The sequence below is a fragment of the Eucalyptus grandis genome, chromosome 1 (assembly GCF_016545825.1).
Source record: "Eucalyptus grandis isolate ANBG69807.140 chromosome 1, ASM1654582v1, whole genome shotgun sequence".
Taxonomy (NCBI): domain Eukaryota; kingdom Viridiplantae; phylum Streptophyta; class Magnoliopsida; order Myrtales; family Myrtaceae; genus Eucalyptus; species Eucalyptus grandis.
Window position 1 is genome coordinate 23973689 of NC_052612.1, and position 20349 is coordinate 23994037.

The following is a 20349-nucleotide window of genomic DNA, read 5'->3' on the forward strand; positions in this document are numbered from 1 at the left end:
ATTAACTTACTAAGAAGGAATTAGTGAGTTAAACTCACTTGATTAATGATCCACTCAGATCAAAACGACGGGGATGTGGCGAGGAGTGATAAACTCCAAAGTGGGACCACCAAGTGGGGTCGGGAAAGCATCCAAAGTGGCTAAAACAATGGCTGAAAACCCAGACTTCGGTCTCTGCTTGGTGGCGAAAGAGGCTGACCAGCGGGCTGTAGTTGACTCGAAACGGTGAGGAAAGGTTGGTGGCGTAGCGGTGGCCTAGGCGGGGCTAGGTGGGCTTCCGGCCGGCTAGGCGATGACGAACGACTCTGCACGATGACTCATAGACACACTGAAGGTGAGGTGAGGACGGGACCGACAGTGGTTGGCTGAACGTGAGCGGGATAAGCAACAACGTGCGAGCGAGCGGGTGCGGCATGCAGTGATTAAATAGTAGTTGGGCTACTCCGACGGCTTGCTAGCTGAACTTTGGGTTGTTAAAGATTTCCAGGAGTTGCAATGGAGGTGCTTGATAGGCAAGGAAGAGGAAAGAGGGAGGGGGACCAGTTGGCTAAGTAGGGGGCCACCATTTGGTCTTTTCTCATCTTCTTGTCCTCTTGGAAGGTCCCATCACAACCTAGTTGTATTTCACAGCAATTTCCAGCCACATAATCCCTTCTAGAAGCCCTTGAAGTGGTCCACAAGTTTTGTCCATAGGGGCATACGAATTTTGATTAAATTTCCTTCAATTGGGATTCAATTCCTTCATGAATCGTGTAACTCAACTTCTAAAAATTCAATAGTCGAACCCTCGATCATCTTGGTATTTTTCATCGCCAATTGAACCCACTTGTATCCCAATTTCACTTTACGAACAAAAATGGCCCTATCTCAACTTTTCACCAAAAATCTTGGTTTGTAGAAAATCTTGGATCGAGTCATTGTTTCTAAAATGACTTGTGACATGACAAAACTTTCAATTTTTGAAATCGATTCAAATTCGCGATTAATTTCAATTTAGCGCGATTTTAGCTGACTTGGGCTATCGGGTAGTTTTCAGAAATTTTTAGTGCAAATGACCCAATGGCCAATTTTCTTTGAGCTACAATGAACCTCTTCGACACATTGGCAACTCCCGATGATCATGAAAATCGCAAGGATTCAAATACAGACACAGGATACCAAAACGATAGAAAAATTAGTCTAGTGCCGATTAACGAGAATTTTTCAATTTGGTGGAATCACCCACGTTTAACCACACATCTCAGTCGAACCTGACCCATATCTTATTATTATTATTTTTTTTTTGGTAAAGTTGCTTGAAGGCAATTATCCTAACCGTTGGACTACAAATGCCTTGTTCCCATATATGATTTTTAATAGATCTTTATTGTGCCGAAATGATCTCTACAGATGAGCATAGTTGAGCGATTTGATTAATTCTCAAGTCTATTACATTAAAATTCTTTAATGACTTTCCTAAAAATTCTAGTTATCTCAGAAGTGATCAGCTCTATAGGCACGTTGATGAAAGACCTGATTAATTTAATTGAAAGCAAGAATGAAAAATTCAGGATGTCACAAGGGCATTCTTTTCTGGTCTTCCTCTTACTTCTCTTGAGCTCTCCAAAGCCTCAACAATAGAGAAAGCAGCTGCTGAAGGAAGAAAAAGGCTTCAGTTGAAGGGGGGGACCCCAAATGCCCTCCAAAGCCTTCAACACTTGTCCAAACACTTGAGTGGCTGCCCCCACCACATCAGCCCTATCCTCAGCCACTTTCTCTCTCCCAAAGCTTCCTCAAGTAGCTTCCCAAGTGTCCCAAATGTTGCACCCCACGATGGCCTACGAATTTTGGACATTTCCTCATGAATTCCATTCAATTCTCCTTCAATTCAATCCAATTTGATACTCCCTAAATTCAACCAAGGTGCCCACACTTAAATTCATATTTTTCCTCATCAAATGAACCAACTCAACGGTCAACTATGCGCTCAGAAACAATCCTCTAATTTTCCCGATCCAATTCCGTTAATTCTTGATTTTTCACCGAAAATCTGAACTTGCCAAAAAAAATCTTCGGACGATGAGTCAACATTCCTAAAATAAATTGTGAAGCGCCACGACTTTTTGATTTCTAAAATCGAGTTCAATTTCGTGGTTAATTTAAATCGGACGTGATTTTAGCGTGACCTAACCTACCGATAGCTTTTAGAATTTTAACACTTTTGACTTGTAGTCGATTATTTTCGATCTACAATGTGCATGTTTGACTGATAAACGACTCTCGCTTATTGTAAAAATCTCAAGATCTCAAATATAGGCACAAGGTACAAAATTAACAGAAAATCGGTCTAATGCTGTTTGACACGAATTTTGCAATTAGGTGGAATCACCCACTCTTAATTACATGCCTCTATCGAATCAACCTATCTCTAGTCTCTAATATAATTCAATGGTGTTGTATTGACCCTTGCATATTAGCACAATTGAGTAGTCGAGTTCAAATCGAATTCTCAAATCAATCGCATTTAGATTCTTTAACGGCTTCACTCGATAGACTAGTTATATTTTGAGTGGCCAACTCAAAGAAAAAGGCCATAGGCACGTCGATGAAAAGCCAATTTCATCTCATCGAAAACAGGGTTGAAAATCAAGATGTCACATTCCATCTTCTGCTCTCAGGCGCTACCGGAAAAGTATTTGCCATTAATGACGTTCCACATCGGAACCACGCCTTCAGGAAATACCGTGGCTTTGGTGGCCCTCCACCAGGTACTCGTGTTACCCTGTAACTGGTATACTGCTAGGACAACTTTCTCCTCCTCAGTGCACATCAGTAGTGCAAAGGCCTTCTCTAGGTCTTGGACCCAGAGTGTTGTAGTTTCGGGATCTCTTGCACCGGTGAACCTCGATGGGTTCAACTTCAAGAACTACTCCACCAACTTGTGCATCGGCCTCTCTCTCTCTCTCTCTCTCTCTCTCTCTCTCTCTCTCTCTCTCTCTCTCTCTCTCTCACTCAACAATCACATTCCCAGGTGGAACTTCGGTAGGTGTGGCTGTGGCTATGACATCAGTAGTGGTGGCTACGGCAGCAGTTGTGGCAGCTGTAGAGGCGGCGGTAGTGGCGGCAGCTTGATTCTGGGCCTGCTGCCCCTACAAAGCTCCAAGTGTCTCAAGCGCCTGCATGATCCCATTAATTCTTGGATCACTAATGGCTACTACCCCAGCACTGACTGGAGGCGATGCTATTCCACTAGCGCTAACCTAAGCTGGCGCTCTACCACGACCTCCTCAGGTACCAATCCTTGTCGGCGTCCTACCCCGAGTCGCTGGTCCAATGGTCCTCTTTCTAGGAGTCCTCTACTCCCGATCACTCATTATGTAGACTTTCTACAAAACATGTTCCCAATTCCATACATAATTAGAAAATGAATGATCCCCATAAAACAATCTACTAATCAGCTATCAATCACATGCATCAGCATAATTAAAAGGCATTTCCTACTAATTATCCCAAGAACCCATCGCACCTTATCACTCCAACTACCGACAAGCTCTGATATCACTTTGGGGCGGGGATGTCATGCCCCGAACCTCGAGCACGCGCACATCCTTCGGTGGTCAATGATATTACGATGTCCTAGGACGTGTCGCCGACCCATTCATTTTATTGCACATGTGGAAGCGAAATGATTACCCTTGATAGCAACCAACACGGGATAGAAAAGCAGGAAACAATTTCATAAACAAAACACTTTTATAAACACACCGATTTAAATACAAAGGTCTACAATCAAAAGTTTATTCTAAAAAAAAGGGTCAACAAGTCATCTAGGCACACGAATCCCCAACCGAGCGGTGTCTACCAACAAAGCACCATCAGGAAGATCAGCACCCTCACCACGAGCGGCGTCTACCACCACAACTTGGGATCTCAAACCCACGGGGGACCCACTTTGTATCCATTGAGCCCGCGACAAAACCACGCCTTAAATCAATGAGGTACCCTTTGAGGTAAGCCCTCATCGACCCAGACGGTGGTCACTATGAGCTCAAAGACCCAGATCCCATGGCCCACGGGAACATGGAAATCAGTAATCAACTCGGTAACCCTCATAGATTGACCAAAACGAATTGGAGGGGCTGCCATCTAAGGACCTGAAAAGGTTGAGCCCATGACGGGGTGAGACAATGTCTCAGCAAGTTTACCCCATAAACCCCGACTAAGAAGGAAATACGCCTATAGGCAATCTAAACACACAAAACAGATGACTTACCTCGCCTCAGTTCTCTCCTGCATGTTAGTACAATTCACATACTCAATCAATCAATCAATCAATTTAATTCAATCAATACAATCGATATAATCAATACAATCGATCCAAGGGTCCCGATTATAAGACCAAATCGTTATAACACATCTCATACCATGCCACACAATTTTGTCCCATCATTCGGCTCGCCAATTTCAATCAATCAAATGTTCCAATTCAATTATTACTCACACAAGCATGATCTACCAATGCACATCGGTTTTCTGGCGTAGCCATGCTTCATCTCACTCCTTTGAGCACGGCAACATCCACCTACACATATCGGGAATAGCATTCTCGAAGGAGCATCAGTCAAGAATTTATTGCGATCGGCATCCATTGTCTAGGGCATCCCATATAGGGGCAACGTCCTACCAACGCACATCGGGAACGGGTTCACTTAGTCATCACACGATCAATCAATCCCGGCCAAGGACATTGTACTTTGCACACAAATTCCTCAATTAAAATAATGAACTTTGCCTATTTTCTTCGTATTAAAAACACCCGATAAAATAATCGTGTGTGGGTACACGGTCGATTGAGCCAAAATGTGATATCTTCATTTTTAAAAATCCTACTATTTATTATAGTACCTAAAAATATTTTTGGCGTTAAAAATCGACGCCCGGTATTTTCTAATTAAGACAACAAAATTTCACAATTTTGAAATAAATACTAAAAATCACAATCACCACTCAATTTGCACAAATTAACATTCAATTGCATAAACTAAGCACACCATTACAATTAGCACAAAATTCCGGTCACCGGCTATCTCGGCATAATTTCAAGAAAATATTTAATAATTAAATAAATTACAAAATAATTTAATAAATGCAATTAAATCCAATAAATACTAACCTAGGCGGAAAATGCTAAATTAACAACCTAAACGGGCCTAGAAAATTATTGCACCTATCTAGATAAATAGTACAATCTAGTTAGCTCTTAATTTTCTAATATAACCCCATAATATGAATAATTAAGCAATTGAATCATTAATCTAAACTAACTAACCACCTAATCCTTAATTAGCATAAATTAATCACTCCTAAAGCATCATTAACTCCATAAGCAAAGTTTAGCAAGTAAACTCACTGGTTTTGCACTTGGGGAGTCCACTCGGCGACAAACGCGGAGGCGAGCGACACTCAAGCTTGCGACGACACCAACAGAGAGGTCCACACAGCCTTAAAGCAAAGCCACGAAGACCAAGGGCCCTTGCTGACTTCGGCCTATGTCCTGGGAGAAAGGGGCTGAGTCGAGGCGGCTGGAAGCGGCAAGGAGGGACGGCGATGGTGCAGTGGGGCCAAGCGAGCGACGGTGGTGGCCCTGGCAGCTTGGACAGCTACAAATGGCAGTCGGGCTGTGACATCCTAAATTTTAGGTTCTATTTCCAATTGAATGAGTAGGGCTTTCATCGACACGCCTATAATTCTTTTCCCTGAGCTGATCACTCAAGGAATAACTAGCTTATCGTGTGAAGCCGTTAAGGGATTTTAACGCAATGAGTTTGAGAATTCGACCAGAAATCACTACTTGACGGTGCTAGTTTGCAAGAGTCATTGTAGCACCATCAAAATCGATCAAAGACCGGAGATAGGTCGATTCGATAAAGGTGTTTGATTAGTGTGTGGGTGATTCCACCTAATTGCAAATTTCAGTCAAATGACATTAGACCAATTCTTCTCGTCATTTTCATACCTTGTGTCCGTATTTGAAATCTCAAAATTTTCACGACAAGCGAGAGTCACCAATGTGTCGAATATGTACAATATAACTCAAAAATAATTGACCACGGGTCAATTGCACTAAAAATTCCTAAAAGTTACCTAGTAGGTTAGATAAAATTAAAATCGCGTTAGATTGAAATTAATCGCGAAATTGAATCCGATTTCAAAATTGAAAGTTCTGTCATGTCATGAGTCATTTTAGAAATGTCAACTCATCATTCGAAGAATTTTCAAGAATTCAAGATTTTTACGGAAAATCAATTCGACGATTGGAAAAGAACGGAAATTTGGATGGGCCAAATCGAATGGATTTTTGACTTCCAAACCGAGCTATTTGGTGAAAGAAAATTGTAGAAATTATGTGGTCTTCTTTTCGTCAAAATTGACATCAAATTGGGGAATTTCGTGAAGAAATTGGAGTTCAAAATTGAGGAAAATCGGAGCCTAGCATGGGGGCCACATCATTAGCGTCAAATTGGATTATTTATGGGACTTTATAGGCAAGAAAGTAATTGGGGACAAGTGGGATAAGATTGGAGGCTTAGGGGGACAAAGCTTTAATTGTATAGATTTTTTTTGTTGACTTTTGGCCCCTCTCTCTAAGCTTCTCTTGTAAGCTTGGCCAATTCCCTCCTCCTTCACGGCTTCTACTTCTCCATTTTCATTTGCTCCTTCGGCCACCGCCTTTTTCCTTCACTTTGTTCTAGCAAAGCTCCTTCCCCACCACGTGCTGTTGCTCTACCTTCGCCGTTCCCTCAAGCTCAGCCCACACTCCACCGAAATCCATCCCGTTGCCGCACGTCCTAGTCAAAGCTACCGAAGTAGGCTGCCGTCTCCACCGATCCCCCTTCATCCGCGTCCTCAACCATGGCTTGTCCCCCACCATCAACCCTTCCCCAACTTTGACTTCTCTTCAACGCGCAGCACCGTCAAAGCTACTTCTTCCCTAGCTGCCACTTGCTCGCCGTCCCCTCCATTTCTTTCTCTCGCTGCCTCATGCCCACACTCCATCGAGTCAATTATCCGAGCAAGCCTTCTAAAGTTGACTCTTGCAATGGCCGCATCGACGTCCCTCCAACAGCAATGTCACGCCAATCGCCCCACATTCCCTCGAGCCTAGCAACCTTATCGAGTAGCCCACTCACCATTCCAGCGCCTACCCACTCAAGTCAACCCATGACCAACCTTAAGCGAGCCCGGTTTTTCAACTCGGGCGGGAGTTGTTGGCTATTTTCAACCCAGTCCGAGCTCTGTTGGCGCCCCTTGCTTGAAGTTTGTCGCCCGCCTCCTCATCATTGTCGTTGTGGACTCATCGGCTCGCAAATCCGGTGGAGTTTACTCACTAAACCTTGCTTATGAGATTAATTATGTAGAGGGTGATTAGTTTAAGTTAATTAGGATTATGTGGTTGGAATTAGATTAATAGAGACTAGAAATGTTGTATTATTTATCTAGATTGGTTAAAAATTTTAAGGGCAAATTGAGTCTTGTTGGATTTTTTTGTCAATTATTCCAAACTTTGGGAAATTTCAATATTTATTCGAAAAATTCTGGTGTCGAATTTTAACATCGAAAATGGTTTTACATATTATATAAAATAGTGGGATTTTTAAAAGGAAGTCATCGGTTTTCTATTCGATCGGCCGTGTATCCACACCGGCTATTTTCACCGGGTGTTTTTATTATGAAAGAAAATAGGCCATGATCACTAATTTCATCAAGGCATTTGAAATGCACAAGCACGGTGTCTTGGACCAAGATTGAATAGTCGTGTGTTGATTAAGAGAACTGCGTCCACGAAATGAGTCGGATGGGGCGTTGCCTTATATGGGATACCCTAGACATTAAGTTCAGGTCATAGTAGATTCTAGACAATGCTCCTTTGGAAAGCCATCTTTGAGATGAAGCCGTGCTTAATGGTGGTGAGGCGATGCTGGCTACACCCCGGTAGATGGCCAAACTTTGAGTTGTTGTACCCTTGAGGGGGTTTAATTAACAATTGGAATGCATGATGGTTTGTGTTAGATCACGTTACGATTATGAGACAAAGCTGTGTGGCATGATATGGGACGTGTTATAACGGTTTGGCCTTCTATTACAGGACCCCCTGTGTTTGTTTGAGTTGGATGAGCGTTTCAAGTTATTGTGTGCCTTGATTATATGCAATTGTGTGTATATGAAATGTGCTGACATGCTTAGGAAGGCTTGGGGCGAGGTAAGTTCTCTATATTGTGTGGCTAGGCCACCCTTGGGTGTATTTTCTTTTAATAAATTATTTTGGGAGTGAACTTGCTAAGACAATATCTCACCTGTATGTTAACTTTCGGAGTCCTTAGATGGTGCTGGTGGGAAACCCAGAGCCGGTACGTAGGTGGAGTATGAAAGATCGGCGTATGTGTTCGACTAGTTTGTCATATGACGGCTTCTTTTGAGAAATCGATATTTTGTAGACCTTTGCTTAGACTCTTTTTGTACCTAAACCCAATTGTTTATAAAGTTTGGTTTGTGAAATTTTCCCTACTTTTCTATCCCATGTTTATTTTATTGTCGGGGTTTATTGTTTTCTTTCGCATGTGTTAAAATGAAAAAGTCGGCGCTCGTCTTGGGAAGTCATGTTTGTATCGACTACTAAGGGATGGGGCGCATGCTCAAGGATCGAGACGTGACATTCTCCATTTAAGTGGTATTAGAGCGAGGTTAGTGTTTAGGAAGTGATAAAATGCGATGAGTCATGGGATAGTTAGTTGAAAAGGCTTTTAATGCTTATGCATGTGAGTGATATAGTGATTGGTAGCTTGTTTGTGTGGTCACTCATTTCCAATTCGATGTAATGGAGATTGGAAAGTAGGTTTTTATAAAGAATCTGCGTGATAAGTGACCCGAGTGGAGAACTCCTTTGAGGAGGTCGGTAGGACACTTAACCCAGGGTAGGATGTCGACAAAGATCGATTACCCGAGACAAAGCATAAGCCCGGGCGGCGTGGTGTAAAATGCGCCGCGGGCGGTGCGAGAGTGTGGCGACAACGAGGCGATCCTAGGTTTGACAAGATCGTTCGGGCGCTAGAGACTTTGGAAGCATTTTGGGTCAGCAAGCACATAATCAAGCCGTCGTGTTACCACTATCACTACTCTTATTAATCTGTAGCTGTTAGATTGTTCCGCACCCGGTGAGTAGCTTTGGAGATTGTGATTGGGAATGAGTCACGCATCTTGATCGCGGTTCCAATTTAGGTAGAGATGGAAATTGGTTTTGGGAAGAGACCGATGGCAAGGAAGGTATCTGTTCCACCCAGCAGGAAGGGTGGGATAGGAAAGTCAGCGTCGAGCCGATTTCAGAGTGTATCATTCTTGCGGAAGACGACATGGATCAGGCTCGTGTGTCTCTAGAGCGGGTGCTTGTTTTGTGTGTGGCCAGCAAGGTCATGCAACTAGGAAATTGTCCCAAAAAAAAACGGGACCATAGTTGCCCTTTGAAAGGATGGAACGAGAGGGCTATGCAACAAGAACACCAGTGGGAGGTAATTTAGATAGGCCATTGGTGCAAGAAAGGATGCGTCTTTGTCACTCGACGGAGGCGGATGACTCACTAGGCAGTGCCGAGTTTGTAGTAGGAAGCATGGACCAACCTAATGTCCGGTTTAATAGGAGTGTGTGCTTTTGGCCCGGCCATTTGACCATCGGGTGAAACTATCCATAGGTCTAGGAGAGCACAAACACCACAATTGTAGATAAGACACCACTAGGATGGCGAAAGGGACATAATAAAATTGAATCATACAGTCGAGGAGAAAGAATGTTTTGGGAGTGATATTATCAAAGTAGCATAACGAAGTTGTGGTTAAGTTTGGAGAACTTAAGTTTGTTGTAATAAAGTAGTAGAAAGAAGAATCTCTAACTATAATTTAGCCTTAACTAGTTGCTTCTATATAACTTTGATGTCATGTATAAAATGTTTTGCTCAGGGCTTTTTGTTGTAATGTATTATTGTCGTAATGTAATACGGTTTGACTCATCGACGGATGAAAGTTTTGAATTTATCGGAGTGAGAGGACCTCGTCTCGTTAATCTCATCGCTTGAGACAATCCGTTTGTTAGACGGGGTTGCCAGGTTATCTAGCGACTATCGTGGATCTGACAGTTGAGAGTTGAAGATCGAAGACATTGCAACTGGTCAAAAGAGTTTCTAGATGTGCTTAGAAGAATTGTGGTCTGTCGCTTGGAAGAGATCGGGTTCGTAGTGAGTTAGCCTTTGAAATAGAGCCAATCTCTGAAGCTCCCTTACCGGATGGCTTTGTCATAAGTGAAAGAAGCGAAAGTACAAATGCGAATTGTTGGATAAAGGGATTCATAGGTCATAATTTTATCACCTTGGGGAGCACCGGTTCTATTCGTGAAGAAAAAAGATGGTTAAGATTAACGCATTCGCATATACATTAACTATCGTCAGCTCAATCGGTGACGATCAGAACAAGTATCCACTCCAGGATCGTGACTTGTTTCTAGCTACAAGGGCATCGATATTTTCAAGAATTGACTTGAGGAATGAGGATATCATCAGGTGAGGATCCGGGGGAGAATGACGTGCCCAAAGTCGGCGTTCGATACTCGATATGGCCACTGAGTTTACTATAATGCTTTGTTTGGATTGACAAAGCGCTCCAGCCCACTTTATGAATTTGGTGAACCGAGTGTAATTTCAAGGGTATCGGATCAATCCGTGATTATGTCCGTGTGATATCACAGTGTATTTGAAATCGAGGAGCATGAAGGCATCGAGGATGGTGCTTCCAGACCGTGAGGATTCTTGAATTGTATGCTAAGTTTAGCAAATACAAGTTTGGTTAACTCGTGTTGCTTTCCAGGTCACATGATTTTAGGTGAAGGAATCTTCGTGGACCCATTCAAGATTGAAGCGGTGATCAATTTGCCAAAAGGCCGACTCTTGTGCGGTGATTAGAAGTTTCTTGGGTTTGGGCGGTACTACGGAAAGGTTCGTGGAAAGGTTTTCAACATTAACTTTGTCGTTGACTCGACTATTGAAGAAGGAAGAGTAATCCGTGTTAACAAATAAGTGTGACGTAGTTTCCAAGAGCTTAGAAGAAGCTAACTACCGCACCCATGTTGTGATTCCATTTTGTCTAAAGGATACGAGATCTATAGTGATGTCGTTTTAGAGGACTGAATTGTGTGTTGATGCGGCATAACGGGGTTGTTGCATATGCATCCCGTCAATGAGACCTCATGAGCTTAATTACCCGACATATGACTTAGAACTCACAGCCGATTATTTTCCCTCTAAAGATTTGACATTACTTATGTGGAGAAAGATTCCAAATCTTCACCGACCATCAAAGTCTTAAGTATCTATTATCTCAAAGGAGTTGAATATGAGAGAGCGTCATTGGATGAAACTTTTGAAGGATTAGGATTCTGCGATTGTAGTATCATCTTGGAAAAGCAAACAAGGTCGCGGATGCATTAAGTCAAAAGTCTTCAATCGCACGGATGATTAAGTGATTAATTGGGTCTCTGTTGGCTATGTTTGTCCTTACGAAAAATGAACTACATAGAAACTATTGTTTGAAAATAATTGTTTGCGGTGATTACACAAATGAAAAATCGAAAAATATTTAGATATAAATTGTTATCGACAAAAAAATTTGTAATGACTAATTATTTTAAGAAGTAGAACGATCATTTATAAAAAAAAAATTATTTTCAAAATCATTCATTTTTTCGTGAAATAAGCATGCCTCGCAGACTTCTTTTTCATGATGAATTAAAAGAGATAAAGTTTTATCAGTAGATTTTTCATTAATTATTTATTTAAGGGGGTCATTAGGAGTTGTTAGAATATTAGATGATGGTTTGATTTTTAAAATGAACATTAGGTTTGGTAATGAAGTTGCTTAGAGAAATTTATATCATTCATTAATTTCTGTCCACGGAATATGTTGATATAGTCTTCTCACTTCTTGATATGAAGGCTATATCATGCCCTACATGTAATAAACGAAGATGTATTCATCTATATTAGGAAGGTCAAACATTAGGTGTGTAAAATGGTGAGCAATTTGGACTTGAGTATGTCCTAAAATTGTTTCGTCTAAACTTTAGGACATAAAATTCAAAAGTATTCCCGGGAGTTAGGAAAGAAAAACTTTCTCTCTAATTAAAAGGAATAAAGCGTGCGGTATCAACACGTTTAAATAAGGAACGCCTCCAAACCGGGCACTGAGATACTAGATTATCGCTAGAAGTTTCTATCATAAGTTTATTTCCTATTGGTTAGACATGTGTTTAGCACAATGTCTAGAACCGTACGTCTAACTAGCCAATCAAATCAACTTTAGAATGTGCCGATTCGAGTCCGGTTCAAGAACGTGAATTTAAGCCGGCAGAACTAACTCTAAACTAGTCTTTTTCCCTTAAAATAACAAAACCTTGAAACTTTGTTTTAGAATTTTGACCTATAATCTATTTTGGCGATTCTCTTTTTGATGTTTAATCTCATCTTACATTTGTGTCAGACTTGGTTTAAGTCAATTTGAAAGATACACATCAGAAATGTCTTTTTCCTAAAATTCTTATTCTATTGGATAACTATCCATTCAGATTGTGGATTCTGAAATCAACCGATTTCAAAATCAATCAGGTAGGTTCAGATTCTATATTCTTTGTGATATATATAGTCCAAAAGGTCGATTTCAGTTTTTGGCCAAAAAATTGACCTACTTGGGCATGCATATCTTTTTGTAATGCTATTCCTCTTTTAAATAATGAATACGATGATCTTTTAATAAAAGATGGAAAAGCTTAATAAATAAATAAATGCGAAGGCTGTTGATGATAAACAAAAGGGAGAAATCTCGTTTTAAACTCAATTTATATAGACCAATATAATCAATAGCCATGATCATACGCATCTCATTTGGGTGCCCGCCCGTTGACCTGGACAATGGCGTCGCTTGAAGTCTACATAACTAACAGTAAGTTTCAAAAAAAGTGAGAATGGATAACTGAGTGGCAAAAACCACAAAAATAAAAAAAAAGAAAGATGATTGGGCAACTGACAAATTTGGCGTCTTTTGAGGCGCTTGTCTTGCGAAATCAAAAGCCTCTCGGTCTCTCTCTCTCTCTCTCTCTCCCCCTCCCCCCTCCCCTCCCCACGGTCCCAAATATTCATCTCGAACCCATCACCACCAACCATAATTGGAAGTCCCCACAAATTATTACAGAATCATTCCCTTTTCCATAATCCACGTCCTAAGAATCTTACTCTCCGTCTTAACATATAGTTGTCACACCATTGTACAGAACCAACGTGAAGATACTGAAGTCTAGGCGGATCTCCTTTTTGAATTTGCAGAGAAAATGAGGAATCTCGGAATGAGAGCCGTCCCTCAGGGGATAAAGAGAGGGGAAAAAGAAAGTCTTTGTGGGCACAACGAAGCTAAAGCTGTAATCTGCACTTTCTTCTTCTGCTTTCATGAGACCTCCAATTGCTTTAGCTCATGAGAGAGAGTAATTTGGACTCTACTTCAACATTTATTCGAGTTCTCGAGGTCGAATTATTCCGGTATCTTGTCCCGTCGAGATCAACTTGTTAATGCCTTGTTGGGCTCGCTAGTCTAATTGAACTTCTATTAGCTTTTCAAAAGAATTTAATAGTTATAAAAAAGATGCAGTAAAGTCGAGCTCGAGCTTGAGCCGGGCTTAAGTTTGGCATTGGTATCTTTTCGCACCATAAATATTATATTTACAAATCTCGTAAGATGATGGGGGTGTATTGCTAGGGATCCTATTAATATATTTTAATAACGAAAAAGTTCACCTCAAGTAGTAATATTAACCATCATGACCCAAGTAAGACGCAGAACAAGCCTAATCCACACATATAAATGTCCGTTGATTAAATTAGCCCCTGGCTCAACAACTTCACGGTACTTATTGTTTCTATTTTCAGGTTTGGCTATCAAAAGATATGCTCGGATGCCTCGAGCATATATAACCAGAATATATTCCCTTTGCGGCCGAAGGGATTACAGTGAGAAATTTTCACTAAACAAAAGGTATCCATGAAAGACCAGCAAAAATATTCACGGCGTCTGGTGCTCAAAGTTTCCCCAAAAGTGGCTTCTCAAGCTGATAGTAAATTAGTTAAGTTATTAGTAATCGCATATGTAATTGGATAGAAACTTGGTCGGTTGTCGATAAATTTAAGAGGCGGCAAGAGTTAGACGTTAACTAGTTGCTATGACCCAGAAATATTATGCCGAAAGTTCGACAGATTGGGATTGTTAGACGGAAATTTGTTCTAAAAGTTTAGATCCCTTCACAAGATAAGTCCATACACACATGAGCACGCCCTTAAATTTAATTCAAATTTTACTAGTGAAAAGCAAGATATAAATGAGTTATGTTACGAATCATGTAGGCTCGAGGAGCAAAGGCACAATGGAAGAAGTAAGAGGCTAAAATCAGTATAAAGATGGAGTCCTTGTACTATAAGGAGCCTTATAGGCAATGAGGATTTAAATTCTTGAATCAGCTCCTATATACTTTCAAATTGCTGGTCCGTACTCAAAACCACAAGTGTTTTGCATATGACCATCAATTCATGCACGTTGCTTTGAGATGCAATCTTCTACTTCACTTGTCAAAATAATTTCTGAAAGTATGCTACACACAACTGTTGAGCTGCAGATTCTAACGTTGGCACTCTCGTGTTACTCAAAATAAGAAAACGTATAATTTATAACTCCCAAATAACATCTACTCACGGTAAACAAATGGTAACTGAAGACATTGCCTCAACCAATCGTCACAAAATTAAAGAACGAAAGAAACCTTGATTAAGGAGATCAGCCAGTGAATTATGCATTCGACAGGAACATAATATGATCACAACTTGGCAAAGGCATACAGAGTCTCTATGGTGAGCAGGTGACAGTTCAAACCTAACAGATGAACACCGAAAGGAAAAAAAAGAAAAGAAAAACACCAAAGTGAGAGATATTTCTAGGGTTTCATCTTTAAGAGCAGAGCAGTCAGCAACCATCTCCACTAAATATTTCTAGGGTTTCATTCTTTTTTGAATGATCAGTTGAGATGACCAAAATTTGAAAGAAAGGAGGAGAACTATGAAAGCTTCAAAAAGAGAGGATCAAGTTAACCAAGAGATCTCTATAAGGGGTTGCGAGTGGAAGAAGAGCTGAAACCAGAAAGATCCATCCATGCGCTGGCACTGCTCAAGAAGGGATGATTTTCATGGTTAATCCCGTAAAATTGCCTCGAGAAAGGCTGATTGTTGTCTTCCATTTTCACCGATGAGGAGAGCTGAGCAGTAAGCCCAGCTGATGAAGGCGGTGCATTAGGCCTCACATTAAGAGCTCTCAATGACTCAAACCTGCCTTCAGACGGGTACAATCCCAGGTTTGGATCCAGCCTGCCCGACGAGGAAAGCTGCTGTGCTTGCTCAAGCGCCACCGCTCTAAAGCTCCACCATCGCAGGTGGTCGCGGCCAGGAAATTCAAGTCTCCTAGTGGTGAAGGCACTCCAGTATTATAATTAAGTCCAGCGCCAGCTGATAAAGTCAAGTTATCAGGAAGATAGTGCATAGGAGCCATGAAGTGGCCGAGCGGTGGGAGCTGCGTCCCGACCCCTAATATTTCAGTGGTGTCAACATTGGCCCCTCCATTTGAGGTCGGTATGCAAGTAGAGCCCGATCTCGGAGCTGTGATTTGCCGATGGCTGCTACTTGCCACTGATTTCGAGCTCCCCGATTTGCTCCTCTTGTTGTTTCTCCGGCAACCGCCTCCAACAGGGACATTTCTTAACGCTCCTCCTCGCGTCCAGTACCTTCTGCACGTTTTGCAGAAGTGTCTCGGCTGGGAGAGGCTGTAGTTATTGAAGTAGCAGAACTTTGTGTTGGTCGATTCACATCGAGGGCATTTCAGCGGCCCCTCTGGCATCGTTATGTTGGCCAGGCGGGCCTCGTCAGCCATCAAACGGGGCCTGATCGAGCTGGCACCACCGCCTCCATTAGGTTGTGGTGGTGGCGGCAGGAGCTGAGTATTTGTGCTGGAGCTTCCAGTTTGGTGATGATCTGTCTGTTGCTGAAGAAGAAGAAGAAGAAGAAAGCAAAGATCAAATGTCTGGTATATTCAGCAAAGAAGACCAGCAAAAGTGGAGAGAATATCTTTTCTTTTGAAGTTTTTTTGCTTTTGGGCTGAGAAAGCATGAAAGAAAGATAATTCATGGAGCGTTTAAGAAAATCCTCACCTGTTGCCAGTTGGATGGATCAAGATAAGGTGGGAGAGATGGAAAATCCATGGCCTGTGTGAGGATGCTCTTTCTTTTTAGTAAAGGTCGCAATGGGGGCTTCTTGAGGGAATAGTGGAGAATCACATCAACGAAGAGAGAGTTGCAGAAGGGAGAGAATTCAATAAGAGGCAAAAAATTAAAGGAGGGAACTTTTATGTGTGCTGTATTTACATGGAATATATTTTGTCCTTGCCACTTCTCACTAGCTTAAGACACTTTCTAGGGTTTAAAGGGACAAAATATTCCTTCTTCCTTAACGTGTAAGCATCTTTCTTTTTGTCCCAAAAGAAGTAAAAAAGTTTAGCAACCCTATATCCTAGACGAAAATTGGATTTAGGACGAAATAACCTTGCACGAGCCATCCACTGAAATCTTACCAGGCATATGTACATCTACCTAACGAGGAAACACATTATAAGTTATAAAAAAAAAAAAAAAAAAAAAAAAAAGAATCATCACCTTCTATCCGTCTCCATGTTCAATCATAAAAATCAACGTATCCGCCATCACCTCTTCGGGCCCACCGCTTCTCCAATCACCGACTTCTGCTACACAACGATTGATGCTTCATAAATGATTAACGAAACGACTAGATTAGTTCACAAACACGCACAAAGGCACATAATCACTCACAACAACATTTTTAAGCAAACTCTCCCAACATATTATGAAAGTTAATGGCGAAAGCTTTATGACTCACGTAACAAAATAAAATAAACACGCTATAAAGTTCTGTTCATTTTTTTATTTTTATTTTTATATCTAGGAACCGTCGTAGAGCCGGCAACTAGCGACGTAAACCTAGGGAGCATTAGCGCGGTACCCACCACCCACGGCACCTCACTTAAGTCGTGCATCGTGACGAGTTGGGGATACGAACCCCGGCCTTGCATGTGGCCAACGTTTGATTCCACTAACTCGGCCACCACGGGGTAGGTAAGTTACGATTCATTTTGCGGAAAATATTTTCCAAGAAATCATTTTCCACATTTTCGGCATTTAATTCGCTTAGGAAAATAAGTCAATGGGATTCCTATGCTTAAATTTAGGAAAGTGATTTCCTCTTTGAAAAATCAAAAAACATTTTACAAAATATGACTAGATTTTACTTTATCCAAAAAAAAAAAATATGACTAGATTTTGGCACTTGCATCTGAAACTTAATGCTTGAACAAAAGAAGCTCAATGATGATTCTCAAGTTCGTGACATTCACAACAAAGTCTATGGCACCTAGGCTCGGGTCCATCGAGGTCAAGCTCGAGCCTCTAATGCCTGTTTCTAGGTCCATCAAGACTAGGCCCATAGCCTTGGTGCCCCCGCCCAATGCCACGGCACTTGAGCTCCAGTCCATAAATGAAGTTAGGTCCCCAATGCTCAAGCTTTAGTTCCTAGTACTTATGTTCGAGTCTACAAAGGTTGTGCCTAGGTCCTTGGCGCTTGGGCTTGGGTCCTTATTTAAGAAAATGTTTGTTTTTATAAAAGTAATTGTATTGAAAAATCGAATTTTTGATCATTTTTATTTTTCCTTTTTCTTTCTATCTTTTTTTTTTTCTTCAATCTTTCATTTTTTTTTTCCTTCTTCCTTAGCCAGTCCCAACCATAGCGAAGGTTGACGACCGGCCACAAGTAAGGGACAAGCTTGTCGACCTTTGGTGGTGAGGCTCGGCGTCGCTAGCCTAATAATAGCCTAAACTCTCGGGAATCCAACAAGGTTGTCCCCCACTTGTGGCCGATCACGGCTACCATTGAGGCCAGCCACCAACCAAGGAACAAGGAAAAGGAAAAAAAAATTAATAATTCTGTTTTTTGGGAAATTTCCCTTAGGAAAATCAAATCAAATTTTGTTATACCAACAGTAGATAATTTTTTTTTTTTTTTTGACATTTTAAAATTTCAGCCAAACACAAGATTAAAATGGTTTCCTAAAAAATTCTCTAGAAATATCACATTTTCCACAAAACAAATGGAACCTAAATCTTAGGTAATCCAAATTTAACACAAATTGCAGACAATATTTGAAAGATAAAGAAATGAGCTAGACCAATGTGAAAAATTAACCTAAAAATTAGAAAAGCGACTCGACAATTATGAAAACAGCGGATTTTGAGGCCCGAATCGATGGCAAACACAAGTCCCCAGGTTTGGACGAGCTTTCCAAGTAAGTACCATGAGCTGCGTAACTTTGTCTAAATCAAAACTCATGACATGTTTTTGTTTATCCAACACAGCGGGAATTCTTGATCCAAAACTGCCTTTCAATTTTCATAAGCAGCCGTGTCCACACCAACCACCTTAGGCGGCTTTATTTTCTCTGACGTCGAAATCATCAAGTTCCATCGACGCGCGACGAGTTGCACCACTTCTCTCTCTCTCTCTCTCTCTCTCTCTCTCTCTCTCTCTCTCTCTCTCTCCTTTTAAATTTGGAATGCTCATCACTATTAATTAGAGATGCCACTATGCTCATCTCTCCGTCCACCAAAACCTCCGATATGGACACAATTGATGCCAACCAAAGGGAGAGATTACGAGAGGGAGAGGGACAGATCAAGAGAGACAGAGAGAGGTGGCTGTGAGGGGGCTCGATCTGAACTCGATGGACCAACGGCAACAAGCCGCGGCGTGACATAGCTGCGCCATAGCACAGTGGCCAATGGCCATGGTGGTTTTGATGTGGACGATAAGAGATTTAAGGGATGGGATAGCAAGAGAAAGAGAAGGGATTAGGTTTGTGTAATATTATTTAAGGTCCATTTGTTTGCAAAAAATATATTTAGGAAAATGTTTTGTAGAAAGTCATTTTTTGTTGTTTGGTATGGAGAATCTGATTTGACATTTCAGGAGAAAATTATTAAAACATTCAATTATTAATTTTTTTTTTTTATTTTTAAATTACTTTTATTTCTTTCTTTTACTTTTTTTTTTTAATCTTTTTTCCTTCTTCCTCCCCATTGCTCCTTTTGCCTCCTCGCCACCATCCCATCTCCTTCCACTAGTAAAGATGGCCACAAGCGAGCTTGAGCTCGCATTGGTGTCGAGAACCCTCAAGGTTGGTGTGGTTGGTCTTTATGTAGGATATTTCAGCTCAGAAACTTGAGGTTATATATTCAAATGCCGCAAATTGCATGCGTGTACTTTGCTTTGGATTAGGACGACATGCACATACAAAAGCATGTTCACCGGCCTTAATGACATTTCGCTGGCCTTTAGATAGTTGGCTCTTTGTGCTCATATCCTAGACTATCAAAAGAAATTGGCGGCGAGATCACTTGGCCATATACCATGTGGAAATCATATTGCAGTCCCTAACATATCTCGATCTAATCAGCTGTAAAATCGAGTCTGTTGCCTTCTCAAAGTCCACGCACGTTCTTTCGCATGGCCTCCCGCGTTTGTTAATGTTGTTATTATATATAATTTGGTCTGTTACATGGAGTTAAGTCCTTATTATGAGGATTCAATACAAGCTAAAAAAACTATATATAGGCCAGCCCAATGCGCACTGAGATGCATTGTAAAAATTAGTAAAGGACAATGGACAAGCACATTACATATGTGTTTCTCCTGAGATTCGCCAAATGGATGCCCACCCTCAAAAGGAAGTGTTGACACTTAAATTTTGGCGACCTGATCATTAATTTATCTCATAAAAAATTAAGGATTAATTTTTAACCCTTAAACAAAAATATTTGAATTAAATTGCATAACATATAATTTTAGAAGCATTTATTATTGCATTTGCATTGAACCAGATTGAAAAATTTGAATGAATGGCTCTAAAATTAATTGGACTAAGCCCGTGGTGATGGAAATTTGGTAAAGCTTGTAAATCTTTATGTTGAGCAAGAATTGCATGTGGATTGTTCTGAACTTGGAAAGATCATGAGCAATAGGGCTATTATTCCATTAAAATCTCATATATGGAGAATTGGTGTCATGGTCTCGATATAGGAAAGGATCTTCTCTGAAAGATGAGAAAGACCAATCTACGTGCACAATAT

General features: G+C 41.0%; 1 protein-coding gene across 1 annotated transcript; it reads right to left on the reverse strand.

Moving 5' to 3' along the window:
- Positions 1–15419: 15419 nt before the first annotated feature.
- LOC120296215 (dof zinc finger protein DOF2.4-like) lies at positions 15420–16503 on the reverse strand. The gene is made up of 2 exons (XM_039317928.1): positions 16309–16503; positions 15420–16142 (listed from the first exon to the last, which is right to left on the reverse strand). The coding sequence occupies exons 1-2, from the start codon at positions 16357–16359 to the stop codon at positions 15420–15422; spliced, it is 774 nt and encodes a 257-aa protein (XP_039173862.1). The 5' UTR covers positions 16360–16503.
- Positions 16504–20349: the final 3846 nt, after the last annotated feature.